Source organism: Delphinapterus leucas, chromosome 1 (genome assembly GCF_059928025.1).
Source record: "Delphinapterus leucas isolate spDelLeu-1000000601 "Yukka" chromosome 1, BTC_Dleu_Yukka2, whole genome shotgun sequence".
NCBI classification, from domain to species: Eukaryota; Metazoa; Chordata; class Mammalia; order Artiodactyla; family Monodontidae; genus Delphinapterus; species Delphinapterus leucas.
Genome location: NC_143129.1, coordinates 78,874,247 through 78,896,972, shown reverse-complemented (window position 1 = coordinate 78,896,972; position 22,726 = coordinate 78,874,247). Strand labels below are relative to the sequence as shown.

At 43.5% G+C, this 22,726-nt stretch overlaps 1 protein-coding gene across 5 annotated transcripts in view; it reads left to right on the top strand.

Annotated features, from left to right (window-relative positions):
* TDRD10 (tudor domain containing 10) overlaps nucleotides 1-22,726 on the top strand; it is a 56,006-nt gene that overhangs the window by 1,065 nt on the left and 32,215 nt on the right. For 3 of the 5 annotated variants that reach the window (XM_089914543.1, XM_089914542.1, XM_089914545.1), the window contains exons 2-6: nucleotides 3,300-3,328; nucleotides 3,660-3,739; nucleotides 4,673-4,731; nucleotides 14,760-14,830; nucleotides 15,485-15,641. In XM_089914543.1, the coding sequence (XP_089770669.1) occupies nucleotides 3,300-3,328; nucleotides 3,660-3,739; nucleotides 4,673-4,731; nucleotides 14,760-14,830; nucleotides 15,485-15,641 (396 nt within the window). Of the gene's footprint in view, nucleotides 1-2; nucleotides 2,709-3,299; nucleotides 3,329-3,659; nucleotides 3,740-4,672; nucleotides 4,732-14,759; nucleotides 14,831-15,484; nucleotides 15,642-22,726 lie in introns of those variants that run through there. The other 2 variants (XM_089914548.1, XM_089914553.1) reach the window with 2 other exon arrangements.

Here is a 22,726-nt window from a genome sequence, read left to right as displayed (position 1 = left end):
GAACTAATTTTTAGTGGGGTTGGTGGGTGGGAGTGGATACCAGAGTGAATTTAAAAACTTTAAATTTAAAAACTTTTTAGCTTAAAAAACTAAACGTGCTGTTGAGGCTAACGCAATACGTTCTAAATCCAATTCAAGCCAGGGGGACTGAATGATCCTGGCCACTCATTGGCTTCATTTGTGTGGGCGTTGGTTTGTGATGTGGAGTGGCAAAAGAAATGCTTGCTTATTCCAGCCATTCTTGAAAATGTGCCTTACCTTTAAAAAAAAAAAACTTTATTGAGATATAATTTGCACACCATAAAATTCACCTGTTTTAGGTGTACAATTAAAAGGTATTTAGTATATTTACAGTGCAGCCATCACCACAATCTAATTTTAGAACATTTCCCTGTTTAGAGCATTTGGGGCGCCAAAAGGAAACCTTGTTAGCAGTCACTCCTCATTCCCCGCCGCCCCCCCCACCCCCAGACCTAGGCGGCCACCAATCTACTTTCTGTTTCTACAGATTTGTCTAGTCTGGACTTTTCATATAAGTGGAATCATACAATATGTGACCCTTTGTGTGTGGTTTCTTACTGTAGCATCATGTTTTTGCGGTTCATCCATGTTGTGGCATTTATCAATATTTTAGTCCACTTATATTGCCAGATAATATTCCATTCTTTGGGTATACATTTTATTTATCTGTTCATCTGTCAATTGATGATCATTTGAGTTGTTTCTTGTTTTTTAAAATTTAATTTGTTTTTGGCAGCGTTGGGTCTTCATTGCTGCATGTGGGCTTTCTTTAGTTTCTTTCTTTAGTTGTGGCCGGGGCCACTCTTCCTTGCGGTGCGCGGGCTTCTCTTTGCGGTGGCTTCTCTTGCTGCGGAGCACGGGCCTTAGGTGTGTGAGCTTCAGTAGTTGCAGCACGCAGGCTCAGTAGTTGTGGCACAAGGACTTAGTTGCTCCGTGGCAGGCATGTGGGATCTTCCCCGACCAGGGATCGAACCCGTATCCCCTGCATTGGCAGGCAGATTCTTTAACCATTGCGCCACCAGGGAAGTCCCTGAGTTGTTTTCTTTTGGATATTGTGAACAATGCTGCTGTGAATATTTGTGAACAAGTTTTTGGTGGACATCAATTTTAATTTATCTTGAGTAGATACCCAGGAGTGGAATTGCCGGGTCATATGGAATTCTCTTTAACTTTTTGAGAAACTGCCAAACTGTGTCCCAAACGGCACCACTTTACGTTCCCACCAGCAATATGAGGGTTCCCATTTCTCCACATCTCAACACTTATTGTCTGTCTTTTAAATTATAGCCCTCCTAGTGGATGTGATGTATCCTTGTGGCTTTGATTTGCATTTCCTTAATGGCTAAATACGTTGAGAGTCTTTTTCATGTGCTTATTGGACATTTGTTTATCTTTGGAGAAATGTCTATCAGGTGATTTGTCCACTTTTAATTGGTTTATTTGCATTATTATTATTATTATTATTATTTTGGCTACGCCAGACTGCATGCAGGATGGTTTCTCTGACCAGGGATCGAACCCAGGCCCCTGCAGTGAAAGCGCCGAATCCTAACCACTAGACCACCAGGGAACTCCCTATTTGCCTTATTATTGAGTTGTAAGAGTTCTTTATATACTCTTTGTCTTTTTTTTTTTAAATAAATGTATTTATTTTTGGCTGCGTTGGGTCTTCATTGCTGCACGTGGGCTTTCTCTAGTTGCAGCAAGCAGGGGCTACTCTTCGTCGTGGTGCAGTCTTCTCATTGCGGTGGCTTCTCTTCTTGTGGAGCACGGGCTCTAGGCGCCAGGGCTTCAGTAGTTGTGGCTCGCAGGCTCTAGAGCGCAGGCTAAGTAGTTGTGGCACACGGGCTTAGTTGCTCCATGGCATGTGGAATCTTCCCGGACCAGGGCTCGAACCCATGTCCCCCACGTTGGCAGGCGGATTCTTAACCACTGCGCCACCAGGGAAGTCCTACTCTTTGTCTTTTTAAAAACACAAATAAGACACTTTTCCAGACCAAGCAATAGAGTGGAAGCTCATGACTTTTGAGTCATATGGTTTGAATTAAAAAAACAGACTTCTCTATTTATGAGCATAAATTAAGTGATCTTTGACAGACTACCAGATTATGGTCTCTGAGCCTCCAGGACTTCATCTGTACAGTGGGGTAATAATGGCAAGTTCTGAGAGTTTCCATGAGGATTAAATGAGACAATGTACATTAGCTGTTTAGTTAGCATAGCACCTGGCAGGCCCTTAAAGGCATCTTTGAAAGATTTATGCTGGGCCCTTGCTTGGGAGGTGTTGGTGCCCTCCCTGTTCCAGAAGCCCATAGATTTTTCCAGGGATTACCAGGAAATTGGGAGTAACAGCCATAGCCTGATTCTGCCCATAAACCTCTCTATTTTTATTCATCAATACTTAAGCCTTTTAATTATCTTAACCACTGTTAGTTCTATTTAAATTTAGTTGCAACTAAAGCGGTTTCCTCCTGCAGCTGGGAACAATTTAGAGGACAGCGTTACTACTTTCTTTTAAAATTTAACGTTTTAATTTTTGTTTCTCCCAAAGTAAAGAAAAAAAAATCCCTTTAAAATGACTTTGACAGCCTTCTTACCTGCAGGAAAAGAACCAAGGGCTGATCTGTCATGCCTCTGCAATGAAGCCTCCATGAAAACCCAAAAGTATGGGTTCTGAGAGCTTCCAGGTTGGTGAACACAGTAGAGATTTGGGGACAGTGACGCACCTAGAGAGCATGGAAGCTCTGTGCCCTTTCCCTGTACCTTGCCCCATGCATCTCTCCCATCTGGCTGTTCCTGAGTTATATACTTTTTAAATAAATGGCAATCTAGTAAGGAAAATGTTTCTCTGAGATGTGAGCCACTCTAGCAAAGTGATGGGACCCAAGGAGGGGTTGTGCGAACCTCCAGTCTATAGGTGGTCAATCAGAAGCACAGGTGACAACCTGGGCTTGCAGGTGACTGGCGTCTGAAGCGGGGCAGTCCTGTGGGACTGAGCCCTTAACCTGTGGAGTCTGATGCTATCTCCTGGGTAGACAGTGTCAGAATTGAGTTGCATTGTAGGACACCCAGCTGGTGTCTGGAGCAGTGCTTGGTGGTGTGGTAAAACTGCTCCCCCCCAAATCGGAATTGGTGACCAGAACCCTTAATAGGTTCTGGAGATTAAGAAATGGACCACTTTGCTGGGGGGCATGATTCTGCGTGCCACAGTACCTATTCAGTAATGTGATGGTGAATGATCCTGGCATTCCTCTAACTGTGGCTGGTTGGCTTTGCAGGAGATCCTGTTGGAAAGAAACTGCAGCATGTAAGTTGTTTCCTTTTGCTGATAAACAAGCCTCCTTCCACCCCACACCCTTCTCTTCCTTCTCCTCCTGCCTCCCAATGCCCAGAGCTTAGGAGTCAACCCCAGCATTTCTTGCCTGTTGATTCTGACACTAAATGTGCTTTAACAATTAGCGATTAAAAAGGCCCAGTGGAGGGCTTCGTGCTTGGAACCCGAGTCTGGAAGGAGGAAGGGAAACCCTCTGTCAGGAAGCGGGTGTGGAGGCTTCTGCCGGGCCCTGCTTGTTATGCCCAAACTCCTTCTGTTGGAGTTTGCCCTTGGGAGGTGCAATGCTAAGACCTGTGTTTGACAGGTCCTGGAGCAGCAGTGACTTCCAACCCTCTGCTGAAGTATTTGGGAAGAATGGAGTGTTGGAGGAACAGAAATCTCCAAGTGAGTTAGCTTGGGGGTTTGCTTGGTGCTGGGACGCTCAGTCTATAACCTGGATCCTAATTAATCTACTCAGTTTCTCTTCAAGCATGAAACCTGAGATCCTGCCCTTGCTCCAGTCACCACGTTTCCTTTCACATGAGGGATGCATCCCTCTGCCACACACTGTGCAGACCCTCAGACGCTGTTGCGCTGGCTGCTCCTAACCCCATACTTCTCTTTAATCCTTATCTCCTCCCATTTCACCCTCCACCATCTCCAAAGTGATCTTTCTGCAACCTAGCCGTGTTGATGTCACCTCTCTGATTGAACCCTTCACCTCCTTCTCACAGCCAGTGGACTCTGCTGAGACTGCTGTGGGCAGCGGTCATCGATTTCAGCAGTTGGCCTGGCCTGCCTTTCTTCCTTCTGTCACCACTCACCCACCTGCGGCGTGCGTCTAGCTATTCCTGACTCCAGGCAGCCTCCCAGACGCGCGCCTTTTCGCATCTCCATGCCTTTGCGTGTGCCCTGCCCTCTGCCTCCCTCCTGCATTAACCCCCACTTCCTTCCCTCCTTCAGCTGAATGTTAACTTTGAAATACTACCCCCTTTGGTCCTGAAACTACATAATACCCCATTGGAAGCCCTGGATTCCTGGTGTGCTGATGACTCGCTGTCCCCCCAGCCCCCAGAGAGTACGCTCCTGCCTTGAAGGCAGTGATATCCAAGGCCAGCACTTAACACTGGACCACTCCCATAACCCTGATAAGTGTCTGCAGACCGACTGAGTGCTGTATAACCCTTCACTGATCACGGTGTGTGTGGGGGGATGTTTGTAGGGGACTGTGTGTGTATGTTTTAACCTTGAGGAAAATGTGTCATTTATCACATGTTCTAACTCCTCTGAATCCTCTAGCCTTACACCTGCCTTCCTTTTGGCTATTTTTCTTCTTAGGATTCAAGAAAAGAGAGACACAGGTGTACGTTGGCAATCTCCCACTGGATATCTCTGAGGTATGCTTCACTCTCTGTGAACGGTTGCTTCTTATCTTCTTTGGTCTCCCCCATATGACTTAAACCTGCCAGTAACAGTTTTACCAGTTTTAAAAGGTATTTTAGAGCTACGAATGTGCAAGTAGTCGCTGGTTGGTGACTACGCTGACCAGCTCACAGCCAATTCACGGTTTGCCTTGGACTTCCCACTTTTAGTGTGGAGCATCCTGCATCCAACCATCCATGTAAACCTGGATGGGTGGTCACCCTCCTTATCGCTTTGAATGGAGGGGCAGCGGTGAGGCAGCTTCCCTTTAGGAAGGGAGCCTTGTGAGGGTTCAATTGCCGATCCTTTGGTCATAGGGAGCAGTGGGGTCTCAGCCTAGAAACTACACTCATTTCACTTTGAAATGAACCAGTTCAGTCAGTTGGCTGTGTACTTAGAGAGTAGAATATAAACAACCATATTTGACCCCCGGAATCTTCCTGTCTATTTGGGCAGGCCAGACCACCAAACCTGAAATAATTATAGAACAACGTAAGTACTTAAAATTTGTAATAAGTGCATTTGAAGTACAGATGAAGAGAGAATGGAAGTGTAATCTACTGATTTGAAGCATCCCCTGCCTTTTTAATTTTTTGGGAGCATTTAAAAATTTGTGAGTAACGCAAGATAATGTGCCTGAGGCGCACTCAGCACGCTAAAAGATAACCTGGTCCTTGCGCTCAAGCTCAGTCTCAGATGAAGGATGAGGGAAACTAACTTTTGTGGAGCCCCTGCTGCATGTCAGACATTTTTCGAAAATGTCCTGGTCTCGTGCCTCCTTGCCAATTAGCTAAACTCAATCTTCTCTGCCCAAATTGTGCCTTATTCCTTTTACACCAGTTACTATATTTTAATTATCAGAGATGCTCCGGGAAATAGGCTAAATGCTTCATTAGTGTGGTTTTATTAAATTCTTATAATAACTCTGGGTGGTGGGTGGTATTTCCATCTTGGAGATGAGGCATCTAAGGCTCTAAGAGGTCCCCCCTACCCAAGTACACAGACCTAGTGAGTGGTCAGCCAAGAGTTGAGTCCATGTCCAGTTGCCCCCAAGTACCAAACCACATAATCTATAAGACGTGTAAATAACTCACCATAAAAAGAGATGAATCTATTATGTTTTTATCTGACAAAGAGAGAAGAACATGGTATTGGAGCCCAGAGAATGAAGTAATTCATCTTGACCCAGTGAATTAAACCAAGAGTCAAAGGGGTGGGTTGGGGGATTCTTGGCATCTGAGAGAAGAGAGTACTGGGGCTGATTCCCCTTCCCCTTGTTGGCAGGCTGCTACAACCCATTATTTGACAGTGAGATGAGGGCAGGAGCCCTGCAGGCAGTTCTGCAGTGGTCTTGGGGAGGCGAGGCACTGAGAGGCTCTGCCACCTCTCTCCAGAAGACCCTGTTTCGCAGCCCAGCACCTGGGGCTTGCTTGGCTATGCTGACCCACACTGTGGTATAGGGGGCCTTTGATCCTTGCCCCCTTCACGGGAAAGCAGCAGCCTTCCCCACGGTGCTTTCTTCCAACTTAACAAATGCAGACCAGTCTCATAGGAGAGGGCAGACATGAGCTAAAGAAGTAGGTTTTTAAAAAGAAGTTTCTTATTTTAACATTAATGCCGGACTTCCCTGGTGGTGCAGTGGTTAAGAATCCGCCTGCCAATGCAGAGGACACGGGTTTGAGCCCTGGTCCGGGAAGATCCCACATGCCGCGGAGCAGCTAAGCCCGTGTGCCACAACTACTGAGCCTGCACTCTAGAGCCCGTGAGCCACAACTACTGAAGGTCGCGCGCCTAGAGCCTGTGCTCCACAAGAGAAGACACCTCAGTGAGAAGCCCCCACTCGCCGCAGCTAGAGAAAGCCCGCTCAGCAACGAAGATCCAATGCAGCCAAAAATAAATCAATTAATTAATTAAAAAAAAACACCACAGAACATAAAAACATAAATGCCTCATCAAGAACCATGAAGTAAGTGTCTGCGACTTTACGCTGCTTGCAAGCCAACAGATTAGCCTGCAGCAGTTTCATGGCTGTTGGTAGAAGATGAAAGTCTTGGATCAGAGATGAAAGATGATTTATTATTCATAGCAATAACAGTAGCCAGGATTTTTTACTTTATTAACCTTTCTCTTTTTATTGAGATATAAATCACATACCATAAAATTCATTATTTTAAAGCATAAAATTCAGTGGTTTTTAGTATATTCACAAGGTTGTGCAGCCATCACCACTAATTCCAGAATATTTTCATCACCCCCAAGTAAATCTCATACCCATTAGCAGTCCCTCCTCCTCTCTTCCTCCAGCCCCTGGCAACCACTAATTTACTTTCTGTCTCTGTGGATTTGCCTATCCTGGCTATTTCATGTAAATGAAGTCATACAACGTGTGGCATTTTGTGTGTTCTTTCACTTAGTATAATGTTTTCAGGGTTCACATGTTTTATAGCATGTCTCAGTACTTCATTCCTTTTTATGGCTAAAATATTTATATGGATATACCACCATTGGTTTATCCATTCATCACTGGACATTTGGGTTGTTGCCACTTTTTGGTTTTTATGAATAATGCTCTGCACATTGGTGTACACGTTATGTGTAAACGTATGTTCCAGTTGTCTTTGGTATATACCTAGGAGTGAAGTTACTGGGTCACATGATAACTCTGTGCCAAACTGTTTTCCAAAAGAGCTGTAACATTTCACATTCATACCAGCAATGTATGGGGATTCCAATGTACGGGGATTCCAGTTTCTCCACTTCCTTGCCCAAATCTGTTATTGTCTGTCCTTTTTTTTTTAATACATTTATTTTATTTATTTAATTTTGGCTGCATTGGGTCTTTGTTGGCTGCTCACGGGCTTTCTCTAGTTTCGGCGAGTGGGGCTACTCTTTGTTGCGGTGCGTGGGCTTCTCATTGCCGTGGCTTCTCTTGTTGCAGAGCATGGGTTCTAGGTGCATGGGTTTCAGTAGTTGTGGCACACAGGCTTCAGTAGTTGTGGCACACGGGCTCAGTAGTTGTGGTGCGTGGGCTTAGTTGCTCCGCGGCATGTGGGATCTTCCCAGACCAGGGATCGGACCCGTGTCCCCCTGCACTGGCAGGCGGATTCTTAACCACTGCGCCACCAGGGAAGTCCCTGTTTGTTTGTTTGTGTTTTTTGCGGTACAGGGGCCTCTCACTGTTGCGGCCTCTCCCGTTGCGGAGCACAGGCTCCGGACGCGCAGGCTCAGCGGCCATGGCTCACGGGCCCAGCCGCTCCGCGGCATGTGGGATCTTCCCGGACCGGGGCACGAACCCGTATCCCCTGCATCGGCAGGCGGGCTCTCAACCGCTGCGCCACCAGGGAAGCCCTGTCTTTTTATTATTGAGTTGAAAGAGTTCTTTATACATTCTGGATACAGGTCTCTTATCAGATATATGATTTGGAAATATTTTCTGCCATCAGTTGTATTTTTAGTTTCTCTGTAGTGTCCTTTGAAACACAGAAGTTTAATCTTGATGCATTACAATTTTGTTTTTTTCTTTGGTTGCTTGTGCTTTAGGTGCCATATCTAAGAATCCATTGCCTAATCCAAGATCACAAGGATGTACACTTATGCATTCTTTTAAGAGTTTTATAGTTTTAGCTCTCATATTTAGGTCTATGATCCTTTTTTAAAAATTTTATTTATTTTTGGCTGCATTGGGTCTTCGTTGCTGTGTGCAGGCTTTCTCTAGTTGTGGCGAGCGGGGGCTGCTCTTCATTGCGGAGCACAGGCTCTAGGTGCGCAGGCTTCAGTATTTGTGGCACATGGGCTCAGTAGTTGTGGCTCGTGGGCTCTAGAGCGCAGGCTCAGTAGTTGTAGCGCATGGGCTTAGTTGCTTCATGGCATGTGGGAGCTTCCTGGACCAGGGCTCGAACCCGTGTCCCCTGCATTGGCAGGAGGATTCTTAACCACTGTGCCACCAGGGAAGTCCTGTGATCCTTTTTGAATTCATTCTTCTGGGTGGTTTGAGGTAGGGGTCAGTTTCATTCTTTTGCATGTAGATGTCCAGTTGTCCTAGCATCATTTGCTAAAAAGATTATTTTTCCCCAATGAATTATTTTGGCATCCTTGTTGAAAATCAGTTGACCATAAATGTAGCAGTTTATTTCTGGAGTCTCATTCTATTCCATTGATCTGTATGTCTTTCCTTATGCCGGTATGCACTTGCTTACTGTAGCTTTGTAGTAAGTTTTGAAATTGATCACACACTTACTCTTGAACCCACTGGTTTGCTTTCTGCCCTCACCAGTTTTCTCAAACTGGTCTTGCTGAGTATATGAGTAACCTTCATGATGCCAAATGGATTTAAAATCTTCAAATGCCTCTGTTTCCATAATTATGATAGATTGGATAACCTGAAAACCCTCTCACAAGAAAATACTTGGAAATAGAAGCTAAAATATAGGAAATAACTACTTTTAAATACATATCTGACTCCTAAGAAAGTAAGGAAAATTAATAGGGCCCCAAATAAGCCATAACTGAAAACCAGGAGAGTCTGGCCATTGCCCTAGGATCTGTGCCTACCTCAAAACCCAAAGAGTAGATTGGATTATAACAGCCATGTCAGGACAGGAGATGACACTCTGGGCCTATGTGAGGAGGGGAATGGTAACTGACATCCCCGCAAAAGCAGGATTGTTGAAGGGCTGGACCCTTAGTGAAAGTGTGAACCACAGAAACGTTGCTTATTGGCCCAGGGTGGTGTTGAGGAAGTTAATCTGTCTTGGCCTGGATCTGGGGCTGGTAGGGCTAAGCAGTCTCCCCAAGAACATGTAACAGTAGGCCTGATTTCATGTGACTTGGGGTTTAAATTTATATTACTTACAAGGTCTGGGAACCTTCAAGCTAAAATTTAACCTTTGATAAAGTTAAAAACCCAATTCACAGAAAAACATTTAGACTGAATGGAAGGAAACCTCCAAAATCTGATGAAGAATATCTACAAAAAATACACAGAAAACATGATCACTTGGGAAACAGAAGTATTTTAAAATCAAGAACAAGACATGAGTGCCTCTATCACTTCTGTTTAACATTTTATGCGTTTTCTTAGCTAGAGCAAGTGAGAAAATAAAAAATAAGGACACAACTTTGATAGCTTTCCCTTTGAGATCGGGAAAAAGATATGGACACCAGGTATTGCTATTACTGTCAGCATTGTACAGGTGGTCTTGGTCAGTGCAATAGGCAAGGAAAAAGAATAAGAATTGGAAAGGCAGAAATAAGTGTCATCAGTGCAGGCGATATGATTGTGGTAGTAGAAAATCATGACCAGTTATCTGTATTCCCAGCTTGTACCTTGCCCATGAACTCTGAACCTCTATATTCAATTGCCTAAGTCCTTATCTCTACTTGGGCAACTAATAGGCGTTTCACACTTAATGTGTCCAGCCTGCTTCTCCCACAGTCTTCCCCATCTCAGTACATGGCCCAAAACCTGGAAAATATTCTCATTTCATACCTCATATGTTTTTCACACTTCACATTCAGTCTGTCAGCAGGTATAAGAATACACCTAGAATCAAACAATCTTTTGCATCAGAAGGGAGGAAGAGAATGGAATATCTCTTTAAATTTGCCAAAATTAACAATGGAAGGATAAAAAGGGATTAAAGACTGGTGACCTCTGGGGAGGGAAGGAAAAAAGGGTAGAAGGGAGATGGTGGCACAATTTCTAACTTACCTTGTATTTCTTTTTTGATTTTTATTTTTTGCATCAAGATAGTTTTATTCATTGAATATTAAATCAGTATTAAAATCTCACCTCTTTTTAAAGGCATTAATAAAAATAAGACTTTAAGTTTTCTGCAAATAAAAAGTCAATGCAAAAAAATTCCCAGGGCTGCAAAGCCCTGCTCTGTTCTCTAGTAAAGGGATTTCTAAACTGAGGCTGATTTCAATCTCAGGATTCTCCCTGGGGGCCCCAAAGGGAAACAATCAATCAGGAAGGGCTCAGACTTTTCTCCCCATGCAGACATCTTCTCCTGGGACACCCTCTTCTCTGTCCCTACCCACGACGCAAAACCTTGTATTATTGTTTTGACTTTAAAATATGTAAATGTGCCAGAGAAAAGAATCATTCCACGTGACCTCAGAATATGGTATTCTGACTGTAGATCCTCAGTAGGGTATACTACAAGCATAAAAAGAACTGCAAAGAAATCTTAAACTTTACTCAATAACTTTGTTGTCTGTAGTAATCCTGGTATTGTTATTTGAACCTGTTACATATTTAAAATAAGATACAATAAGTATTTAATGTTGTTAGGAATAAAGGTTTTCAGCATAAGAGAAAAGATATAAAAATAAAAGAAATTAAATAAAAACTATCTGTAGCTCTTATATATGAGTTAGAATCCATGATTACAATGATTATTTTCCCTTTCAAAGATACATATCTTCTAACTCTGTTCACTGAAAGACCTTGGTACTCTAACAACCCAGTGGCATTAAGCTCCTACCTGCTAGATTTCTCACTTTAAATACCATTCCCCACGGAAAGGAACTAGGCCTTCTTAGGGAAATGCCTGATTCCAGGTCTGGAGCTGTTATGCCAGAAAGCTAGAAAGCTCTCAAAGGCTATTAGGGTTTGGTTAAAGGGATGGGAGAGGTTGTGATTAGAGGTGAGATAACTTGTTTCTTGGAGCTATGTGCTGGAATGTTTGCAGATGTAGTGATGAGGTGTTCGAGATTTGTTTCAGAACAGCCTAGTGGTAGGGAGAGGTGTAGATGAAATCATGTAAATGTCCATGACTTAAGAATTTTTTTTTTTTCAGGCAAGGCTTTATTGGGGGTTCGTGCTGTAACACAAAGGAGTGAAAAGAAGGAACAGGTGCCCTTGCTCCTTTTTTTTTTTTTTTTTGAGTTGAGAATTAGTAAGTCTAAGTGATAGATATATAGGGATTTGTTATACTATTTTCTATGTGTTTGAAAGTTTCCAAATAAAAATAAAAAAGCATAAGAACAAGGGAAAAGGGGGTCCTACAGGCCAAAGATGGGACAATTTGTGTTTCAAAAATACTAATGACTACCTCTGATTAAAACTTACTGTGATAAAAAGCAATAATTTGTAGTAATACCTAAAGAAAGCAAAGCTCGCTGGACACGTTGAAGGCAGCAAGACAATAGTTCATTAATATAAAACTTGATAATTACAGGGAAAGAATAAGTGTTTATTTTGCTTTTCCAACACCAGTGCCATTTTCTCACCCTAGTGGATGAGAAGAAGTTCTTTACAGAGCAACTTGAGCTCATAAATGCCGAAGAAACGATAGAAAATCATCATTCTGCAAACCATAATAAAATACCTGTTTCAGACAGTTGTTATCAGAGCATGGTAAATGCATTAGGTAAAATATTTTTTAAAAATACATTTATTTATTTATTTTTGGCTGCGTTGGGTCTTCGTTGCTGTGCGCGGGCTTTCTCTAGTTGTGGCGAGCGGGGGCCACTCTTTGTTACAGTGAGTGGGCTTCTCATTGCGGTGGCTTCTTCTGTTGCGGAGCAGGGCTCCAGGCGCACGGGCTTCAGTAGTTGTGGCTTGAGGGCTCCAGAGCGCAGCCTCAGCAATTGTGGCACACGGGTTTAGCTGCTCCGTGGCATGTGGGATCTTCCCAGACCAGGGATCGAACCCGTGTCCCCTGCATTGGCAAGTGGACTCTCAACCACTGTACCACCAGGGAAGCCCAATTAGGTAAAATATTGATGGGCAGTTTTAATCAGGCTGTTACTATCTGAATTTGTTGATTAATTTAGCATCACTAAAAGTAAGACAACCAGATACAAGCCTCCTAAAGTGATATAATATTATTGAAGAGTATCACACCATCTATAAAGTATTCTAGCCAAAAATGTAAATAATAGCATGAAAGCAGCCATAGACAATAAGTAAATGAATGTGCATGGCTGCATTCCAGTAAAACTTTACTTACAAAAAGGGTGGTAGGTTGGATTTGGCCCAAGGCTGTGGTTTCCTGACATCTGCTATTGAAGGTACAAAAATATGGGAGTTTTCTCCTTTATTTTATTATTTATATATCTATGTATTTTTGGCTGTGCCCCACGGCTTGTGGGATCTTAGTTTCCCGACCAGGGATTGAACCTGCGCCCTCGGCAGTGAAAGCGCGGAGTCCTAACCACTGGACTGCCAGGGAATTCCCTCTTTTATTTTAATTATGGTAAAATTTGACAAGAAGAAAGGTATGGTTTTGCATGATATCACGCAATGAATGTAGGATTTAAAGTTAGAAGCCTTGGGTTCAAATCCTGACTCTAAATTGGCTGTGTAACTTTAGGGCAGTCACTTAACCTTTCTGATCCTTATTTTATGCTTCTGAGAATGAGGATAGTAATAATGTACACTTCACAGGGTGGTTTTAAAGATCAAATGGAATAAGGTATGTGAAAGTGCTTTATAAACTGAAAATGCTAAGCACATATTGCTTGTTCTCACAAATTGCTTGTTGCTCAGCATCTTATAGATTCATCTGTAATAAACATTAAATATTTAAAAGTAAAAGCAAACTAGAAAATTTGAATTTAAATGTAATATAAATACGAAGACTGAGAGAAATGAGCTATACATTATGCATTTCTCTTTTCCGAAGCCAACAAAGTGACTTTAGATTGGTAAAAGCTGCTTTTAACAGAAGATGGTATAAATATATTTTTCCGAAGTAGAATTTTCTAGGGAAACATTGGTTTTCATCACAGGTGTGGGATTTATAGCGGTAACGTGCTGGTGGGGGAGCTGAGGAAGGAGGAAGTGGAGAAGCGCAGGTAGGTGTTGACAGGGAGGCCTGAGGGGAAGCCTTTGCGGTGGGCAGCAGGAGCGCATCCGTGACCTGCAAGAAAACATTTTCAGGAGAGCAGGAACATGGCGAAACTGCAGGCAGCCGGGAGGGAGTGGGCGGGGAGGAAACGGAGGCATTAAGCAGACACGGCTCTTTCTACACCTTTGGCAGAAAAGTGAAAAAATAGGGTGTTGCTTAAAAGGGCATCAGGGTTGGGTAGATGCTATCTCAGAAAAGGGAGGGCAGCCCAGGGGAAGGAGTGGGACCAGGGTCCACGGGGAAGGGAGGCAGCCTGAGGGCAGGCAGGAGGGAGAGTTGAGAGTGGGATGGAGAAATGTCCAGGGACGGGAGGTGGCCATATACCCGGCCAGTGGAGGCCAGGCTGCAGTGAGCAAAGTGGGGAGGGGAGCCTTGCAGAGAAGGGCGTGGTGGATATGAGAGCTCCCTCAGAGGCTGACCAGCGATGGTGTGTCCTCCCTCAGTGCACTGCCCACTCCGGGCTTTACTTTTACCCTCAGACTTCACTCAGCCCCATCTGTTAGAGATCACGCATTTACAAACTATAAGCTCCTTGAGTGCAAGGCTTATGTCAAATTCAAATCAGTATCTCCTGTAACACTCAGCATAATGCTGTGTGTAACCCATGTTTGCTGGATGTCTGTAGGACGTGTGAGGGAAGAAATGAAGGGAAATTGCCACGATTACAGGACCGAGTCAGCAGGGGCAGTTGGCCTTGCATGGTTGGTTTGGTTAAAGCAAGCCTCCCCACCTAGGTAGCGATGAAAGGGAGATAGCCTACATTCCTAATAAATTAAAAGTCACTTCCTCCTGGGAGCCCACCGTCTCCAAATTTGGGTTAGATACCCATACTGTGTGCTCCCGGAGGCATGTGTACTTCCTCATTATGGCATTTTGCACCCTCTGGTGAAATGGTCTGCTTACTTGATTGACTCGTCTGTACCCTACACGTCCGTTGAGCTTCAATTGAAGGCAGGGCTCATATCTTTCTTGTCTCTGTATTTGCATCACTGAGCACAAAGCCTGGCACGCTCAGCACATCATAGGTTCTCATTAAGTATGTGTTCAGTTGATTACAGATTAGCTGATTGGGGATCTGAAACATTGAGAACTGATTGTAAGTATTGTCTCTGGGTCTCTTTCTCTTTTAAACCCTGCCACTGTAGGAGGAAATTTGGTGCCTTCTAAAGGACTTCAACCCTCTCCATGTCCACAAAATCCAGAATGGCTGCAAATGGTAATGACTGTTCTTCCTTTGTTTTCTTTGGGAAGCAACTCCTTTCCTCTTTGTCCATTTTGCTGATGCACTGATGTTACAGACTAGCTCAACAACTCCCAAAGCCACACCCACTGCGACTTGGCAGAGTGACATTTGGGAAACCCCCTTTCCACATCCAACCCTCTGACTTGGCAGCTAATGCTGCCTTATCCATACAACCTTGGTTTGGAAGTCCAGAGACCTGGGTTTGCTTTTGGTCATGTCCTTGCTCTGTTTTCTGACTTGAGGCAAGTTACTGCACCTCCCTCAGCCTTCGTTGCCCCTGAAATCTGGACCTACTCATATTTTCCCTTTCTTATTTCCCAGGCAGTAAAAGGGCTTTGAAATTTTGTGGGGAGCGGTGTGAAGGAAGCCCAGAGCTGTGCCATATGTTATACGGTGATAGGGTCAGCATGTGTCTCCTGATCCCCAGGACACCCAGGACAGGCTGTCCCACTGCCCATCCCAGCCCAAGTATGGATGTCATTGTGGCCTCCTGGTGTGTTAGGGTCAGCCCAGCTCCTCTCCTGTCCCCACAGAGGGGAGAGGAGACTTTTCCTAGGCTTGGGCTTGGTGCCCTCCTGTGGCTCTGTTCTGAGCCGGGCTCAGAGCTGCCCTCTTCTTCCTTTGCAGCTTCGCATTTGTAGATGTGGGCTCCATGCAGAAAGTGGCGCTTGCGATCCAGGAGCTGAATGGGAAGCTCTTCCGCAAACGAAAACTGTACGTGAATTCCAACAGAAGGTCTCCCAAGAGGACCCTTGATGTGACTGAGTGGACCCAGGAACTGCTGGTAGGTGTCTGGCCTCTCTGCGCTCTGGTTTGCTCTGTGCTCACTCTTCGGAGCTTGGCCGACTTTGCTTTCTGTCCTTTCCTCCTCCTTCCATCCCAGTCATACTGTGGACAGAGCAGGGGCTGGGATGAATTTCGGGAACTTTTATGACCTTTAACGGTTGGAAGCAAGGTTAGTATGGAAAACTTGGAATTTTGAAATGAAAGGAAGGCTGTATTCTTAGCAAGGACAAAGAAAGGGTTATTAGGCAATTCAGTCAGGGCTTTTTCAACGTGGCTTATGGAAATTGAGGCTTTTACTTGTTTAACGAAGCAGACATTAATCGAGTATCTGTTGTTTGCACAGCCTTGTTCTGGGTGCTGGTGTGAGGGTAAGTAAGACAAAAGTGAATAAAATCTGGTCCTTCCTGGCAGGAAGACAAATGTGAGGTATTGCAAGGGGAGAGTTAATGGTGGGTTAGCGCCTGGTGGGGGCTGCCTTTGTGGACAGAGACGAGAAGGACCGTAACTAAGCCCTGGGAGCTTCCCTCCGGTGAGGTGGGCCCGTTCTCGGTAGGTAAAGGTGAACCAGGAGCAAAGCATCCCACTTCAGAGCCTGAATTGTTAGCGATTGAGTTGTTCTGACTTCCTCATATATACAGCCGACAGTGACTTAAACAAGTTAGCTATTTGTTTTTCTTTCCTGTAGAAGAATTCAGGAGGTAAGGAGTCCAAGGTTGGTATGGGCACTCCATGGTGTTATCAGAGTTCCAGGCAGGAAGAAGGGGAGAGGCAGAGGGTGGAGAGGCTGTATCCTCCTAAAAGCCGCGTTCTCAGAAGCCTGACCACAGTTCTGCTCCTGTTGTGTTGGAGAGAGCTACAACTGGTGGCCTTCAGTGCAAAGGAGGCTGGAAAATATAGCTTATTTTAAAATAGGTACATTGTTGCTAAACTTGGGAATCTGTCAGCAAGGGAAGGGAGAATGCCTGTTGGCAGGCAGTTAACAAGGTCAGCCATTGCTGCAGAAGTTGGAGATGGGAGTTGGGAGGTGGATAGGAATCACCACAGTAAGATTGTCAGAGGTGGCTCCCCTTGCTAGTCCAAACTATTCTCTTTCCATTCTCCTTAAACTCTAGCTCTTGGAAGGGCAGGCTGTCAGATTATGCTACGTACTGACCTTCTTGGTTGCAGTCATCTGCCATTCTCGCTGTCATGCCCCCCTGATAACTTCAGCTTCTGACTCACTGTCTTTCTCTCTTACTGACACTCACATTGTGTCCCTGTGAATGATCTAAGAGTCTGGCCCCTTATTTCTAGAGCATTTATCTTTAATGATCTTTTCTTCCACTCAGTCAGTTTCCCATTCCCTGAGTTATATCTCAGACCTTGTCATTGCTCATAACCGAACATCTCCAAAATATCCGTTTCGAGCATCCCACTCTGCCCCTGTCCCTTTCTTTGCAGCTCTCTTACTTTGGAGGAACAGTTCTCAAACTTGAACAGCGTCAGAATCACTGCTGAGCTTGGTAAACAGCTTGCTGAGCCTCACCTGCAGAGATACTGATTGAGTACATCTGGGGCAGGGCCTGAGAATTTTCCCAAGTGCCAGGTGGTGCTGGTGCTACTGGTCCTGGGACCACATTTTGAGTAGCAAGGCTCTAAAGCCCCCAGTCTAATGATTAGACACACTGGGACCCAAAATCCACTGCCTCACCATTTCTTCACTCTTCAACAATCTTTGCTCCATCACATCCCTTCTTAGCTTAGATTCCGTAGTTATAACTACCTTAGTTCAAACGACCTGAATTCCCTTAGCTTACTAGGTCATATCTTGCAAAACCCCTCTCTCAGTTGAACCCAGCCCTCAACCTCTTCTGAAGCTGTCCTGTGAGCCGCTGAAGATATCCACACCACCTTGCCAACTGCTCTCAGTATAGGTATGGCCACAGCTTTCCCACTCTTTCCAACTGACCTGTCTTGGAAATCTCTAATCGTTTCTGCTGTTATGTCCAATCTGCTATTAAGCCCAGCTAATGCATTTTTCATTTTAGATAGTGTAGTTTTCAACTGCCATTTGGTTCTTTTTTTCCCATTTCTCAGCTGAACTCTTCCATCTTTTCATCCATTTTGTTTACCTTTTCTTCCATGTTCTTTAACATACTTACTGTAGTTATAAAATCATTTTCTGCCAATTCCAACAGCTGGTTCATTAGTGGTTCTGCTTCTATTGACATTTACCTCCTTGCTTAAGGGTCAAGACTTCTTACAAATATGGTAATTTTTGATTGTATGTTGGATATTATGGATGTTGTATTGTAGAGACTTTATATTATGTTCTCTAAATAGTGTTGATTATTTTTTCCTAGCAAAAATGGAACACTAGCTGGCCTTCTGATCTTATTAAAGTTGGTTTTCTTTGTTCAAATTAGTATACTTCAGTTTGAGCCCTAGTTTTTGGGCAAAATCCTTTTCCTAAGGCTTGACCTTCTAGGGTGAGGGTCTCAGGGCGCTTACCAAGGTCTCTGCACTCTGGCCGGGTCGGAACTCTGTTGTCTCCCCAGCACTGTGAGATCTTTGATTCCTGTATTCCTCTCTTAGCTCCCTGTCCTCTACCTTCTACAGCAGCTCTTCTCTCGAAGGCCTCCCAGAACTTGCCCTGCACACGGGCAGCCTAGGATTCAGCCAAGGACCTGGGGTCAGCCTCTAGATCTCTGGGGCTTTTCTCTGACTCCTTTCTCACTGGTACCCTGTCTCACAAATTCCTGGCACCAAAACTCTTATCTGGGTTTCTTCTGCCCAGGAAGACTGCCACTGACTGCCCAAGCTCTGCTTGCCTTTGCTGTGGTTTGGGAAAATGCCCAGAGTAAATGTGGGCTCACCGGCTGTGCTTTCCTTTTCTCAGGCAAACTGCTCTCTGCTACCCACTAGCATTAGCCTGTGCCAGAAACGGTTAATTCATATAGTTCGTCCAGTTTTAGGGTTATTTGGGACGGGCGAGTACTGTCATGCCAGAACCAGGTACTAGAAAAGGGTGTTAAGAGGCTCGCCTTCTTCCTTTTGGGATGGCTATCATTTCTCAGGAACATTCCCAGTGCTTTTGCATTAGAAATAAGTAACCAAAAGATGAACACTAATCTCCATACATTTGGAAATCTAAAAACATATTCCTAAGTAAACAACACATGGGTCAAAGAAGAAATCATAAGAGAAATTTAAAAGTACTTAGGAGACTTCCCTGGCCGTCCAGTGGTTAAGACTCCACACTTGCATTGCAGGGGACACGGGTTCAGTCCCTGGTCGGGGAACTAAGATCCTGCATGCTGCATTGCACAGCCAAAAAAAAAAAAAAGGTACTTAGAACTGAACGATAAGGAAAATTTTTCTCATCAAAAGTTGGGGGATAGGGCTTCCCTACTTAACTACTGGTGGCACAGTAGTTAAGAATCTGCCTGTCAGTGCAGGGGACACGGGTTCGAGCCCTGGTCCAGGAAGATCCCACATGTCTCGGAGCAACTAAGCCCGTGTACCACAACTACTGAGCCTGTGGTCTAGAGCCCGCGAGCCGCAACTACTGAGCCCACATGCCGCAACTACTGAAGCCTGCGTGCGTAGAGCCCATGCTCTGCAACAGGAGAAGCCCCTGCAATGAGAAGCCCGTGCACCGCAATGAGGGTAGCCCCCGCTTGCCGCAACTAGAGAAAGCTGGCACTCAGCAACAAAGACCCAACACAGCTAAAAATAAAATAAATAAATTTATATATAAAAAAAGTTGTGGGATACAGCGAAAGCAATACTTATAGGGAATTGTATAATATTGAATGCTTAAATGAGCAAAGAAACAGGATGAAAATAAATGAGCTTAGAGTTGATTGAAGAAGTATATAAAAAGTAAAAATAAACCCAAATAAGGAACAGACAAAATTTTTTTTTTTTTTTGGCAGTACGCGGGCCTCTCACTGTTGTGGCCTCTCCCGTTGCAGAGCACAGGCTCCGGACGCGCAGGCTCAGCGGCCATAGTTCACGGGCCCAGCCACTCCGTGGCATGTGGGATCTTCCCGGACCGGGGCACGAACCTGTGTCCCCTGCATCGGCAGGTGGACTCTCAACCACTGCACCACCAGGGAAGCCCAGAAAAAGGTTTTAAAACAAAGTTTTTTAAAATTTAAAATTTTGTAAACAAAGCCACAATTATATGTCAGTTACATCTCAGTAAAGCCGGGGGGAAAACAAGAAGCATAAAAAACAAAGCTACAATAGAAGGGATCAGTAAAGTCAAAATTTCATTCTTTAAAGAGATTAATGAAACAGAAAAACCTTTGGAATGATCAAGAAAAAAGGAGAAAAGGGCATAGGTAAACAGTAATAAAAAGATCATAGCTATAGATGTAGCAGATAATAAAATATAAGCTAATACGGTAATAAACTTGAAAACTTAGAAGAAATGGACACATTCCTTAAAGTATATCATTTTCAAAACTAATAAAAAAACCTGCTAGCCCTATATCTGTAAAGCAGTTGAATCAAAGTTTAGAATCTTCTTATAAAGAAAACACCAAGCCCAGATGGTTTTATAGGCAAATTTTACTGAATTTTCAAGGAACAGAAAATTCCAATATTGTATAAATTCTTCTAAAGAATAAGTGAGATACTTGCTAGTTCATTCTATGAGGCCAATATAACCCTGATATCAAATCAGACAGGAGAGCATAAGAGAGAAAAATTGCAGGCTGGTTTCACTCACATGAATACACATGCAGTGTTTCTGAACAAAATATTGGCAAAATGAAGTCAATATTGGCTAATGAAGATAGTATTATACATCATGGCAGTTGCATTTTTTTTCTAGAAATGCAGAAGTAGCTTAATATTAGATAAATGATAAATCAGGAGTTCCCTGGTGGCCTAGTGGTTAGGATTCTGGGCTTTCACTGCCAAAGCCTGGGTTTAGTTCCTGGTCAGGGAACAGAGATCCCACAAACCATATGGCGCAGCCAAAAAAAAAAAAGAAAGAAAGAAAAAAAGAAAGAAAAACGATAAATCTTTCACTACATTAACAGATTAAAGAGTGAACACCATATGATCGTCTTAAATAGGCACAGCAAAAGCACTTGATAAAATTCACTACTAATTTATGATTAAAAAAATAAAGTTTCTTAGCAGCTAGAAATAGAAGGTTATTCTTAACCTGATAAAGGCTATCTCCCTTTTCTGTATAAAACTACAGAAAATAATATTTTAATAGAAAAACATTATAAGCATTCTCTTTAAAAATAACAACAAGGATATACTGGAAGTCTAGTTTTATCTAGTGAGGAAAGGAAAATAAGTTAAAGGCATAAATATTGGAACAGGGTAAATAAAACTCATTATTTACAGATGATGTTTCTTTACATAGAAAAACTTAAATAATATGTAAATTATTAGAAATAACATTTTAACAAGGTAGCTGGATATATATCAGGTATATAAAAATCAATTTTATTTATATTTCCATGAATAAACAACAAAATAACTTTAAAAATATACCATTTATAAGAGCAGTTTTAGGGCTTCCCTGGTGGCGCAGTGGTTGGGAGTCCGCCTGCCGATGCAGGGGACGCTGGTTCGTGCCCCAGTCCGGGAGGATCCCGCATGCTGCGGAGCGGCTGGGCCCGTGAGCCATGGCCGCTGAGCCTGCACGTCCAGAGCCTGTGCTCCGCAACGGGAGAGGCCGCGGCAGTGAGAGGCCCGCGTATGGAAAAAAAAAAAAACCCAAAACAAACAAACAAACAAAAAAACCAAAGAGCAGTTTTAAAAATTAAGGTACCTAGGAATAAATCCAGTGAAAGGTGCAAGGTGCTCATGGCCTATCTGGGGGAAATAATTTAGCTTTATTGAAAGTCTTTAAGGAATTCTAAAATTGGAAAAGTTTCATGTTCATGGATAGGAAGATAATAAGAGTTATTTAAGAGTCATTCTCCCAAAATTAATCTTCTGATTCTGTATAATTTCAATAAAAATTCCCACAGGCTGATTCTGAAATTTATATGGAAGTCCAAAAGTCTATGAATATTTAAGACATTTCTTCCTGAAAATAAAGATGGGAAGCCTTGCCCTACAAGAAGACGTTGTACTATTGGCCTAGGGTTGGACAGTTTGACCAATAAAATACAATAGAGAGCCCCTAAAGGAGGCTTATGCAAATGCAGAAACTACTGACTATTCTGGTAGAGTTGTACATCTCTGGTGAAAGGATGGACACTTTAGTTATTGAATCTGGACAATTGCTTATTCATGTAGAAAAATACGAAATTATATCCCTGCCTTACCTCATGCACAGAAATAAACTCTAGGGCTTCCATGGTGGCGCAGTGGTTAAGAATCTGCCTGCCAATGCAGGGAACACGGGTTCGGGCCCTGGTCCGGGAAGATCCCACATGCCGCAGAGCAAATAAGCTCGTGTGCCACAACTACTGAGCCTGCTCTGTAGAGCCCGCAAGCCACAACTACTGAAGCCCATGCGCTTAGAGCTGGTGTTCTGCAATAAGAGAAGCCACCGCAATGAGAAACGCGCGCACTGCAACGAAGAGTAGCCCCCGCTCACCGCAACTAGAGAAAAGTCCGTGCACAGCAACAAAGACCCAACACAGCCAAAAATAAAATAAATAAATAAAATTTTTAAAAAAATAAACTCTAGATGGACTAGAGACTTAATGTGAAAGACAAAACTTTAAAACTTTTAGGCAAAAATGTACAAGGATATCTTTAGGACCTCAGAGTAGAATAAGACTTGTTAAGGCATAAAGAGTTACCTGGAAAAAAAAAAAAGGATAGGTGGATGAATTAAAATTATGAATTTATCTTCTTTGAAAGATAATATAAAGGAAGATAAATTCAAGCCAAAAACTGGGAGAAGATATTTGCCATAATATAACTAACCAGGAAAGGGGTCAGCAAACTTTGGCCAGTGGCCCTCTGCCTGCTTTTATGCTGCTAGCACGATAAGAACTTTTTTTTCTTTCAATTAAACTTTTCTTTTTGAGATAATTGTAGATTCACATGCAGTTACTTGTAAAAAACAATACAGAGATCCCCTGTACCCTTTGTCCAGTTCCCCCAATGGTAACA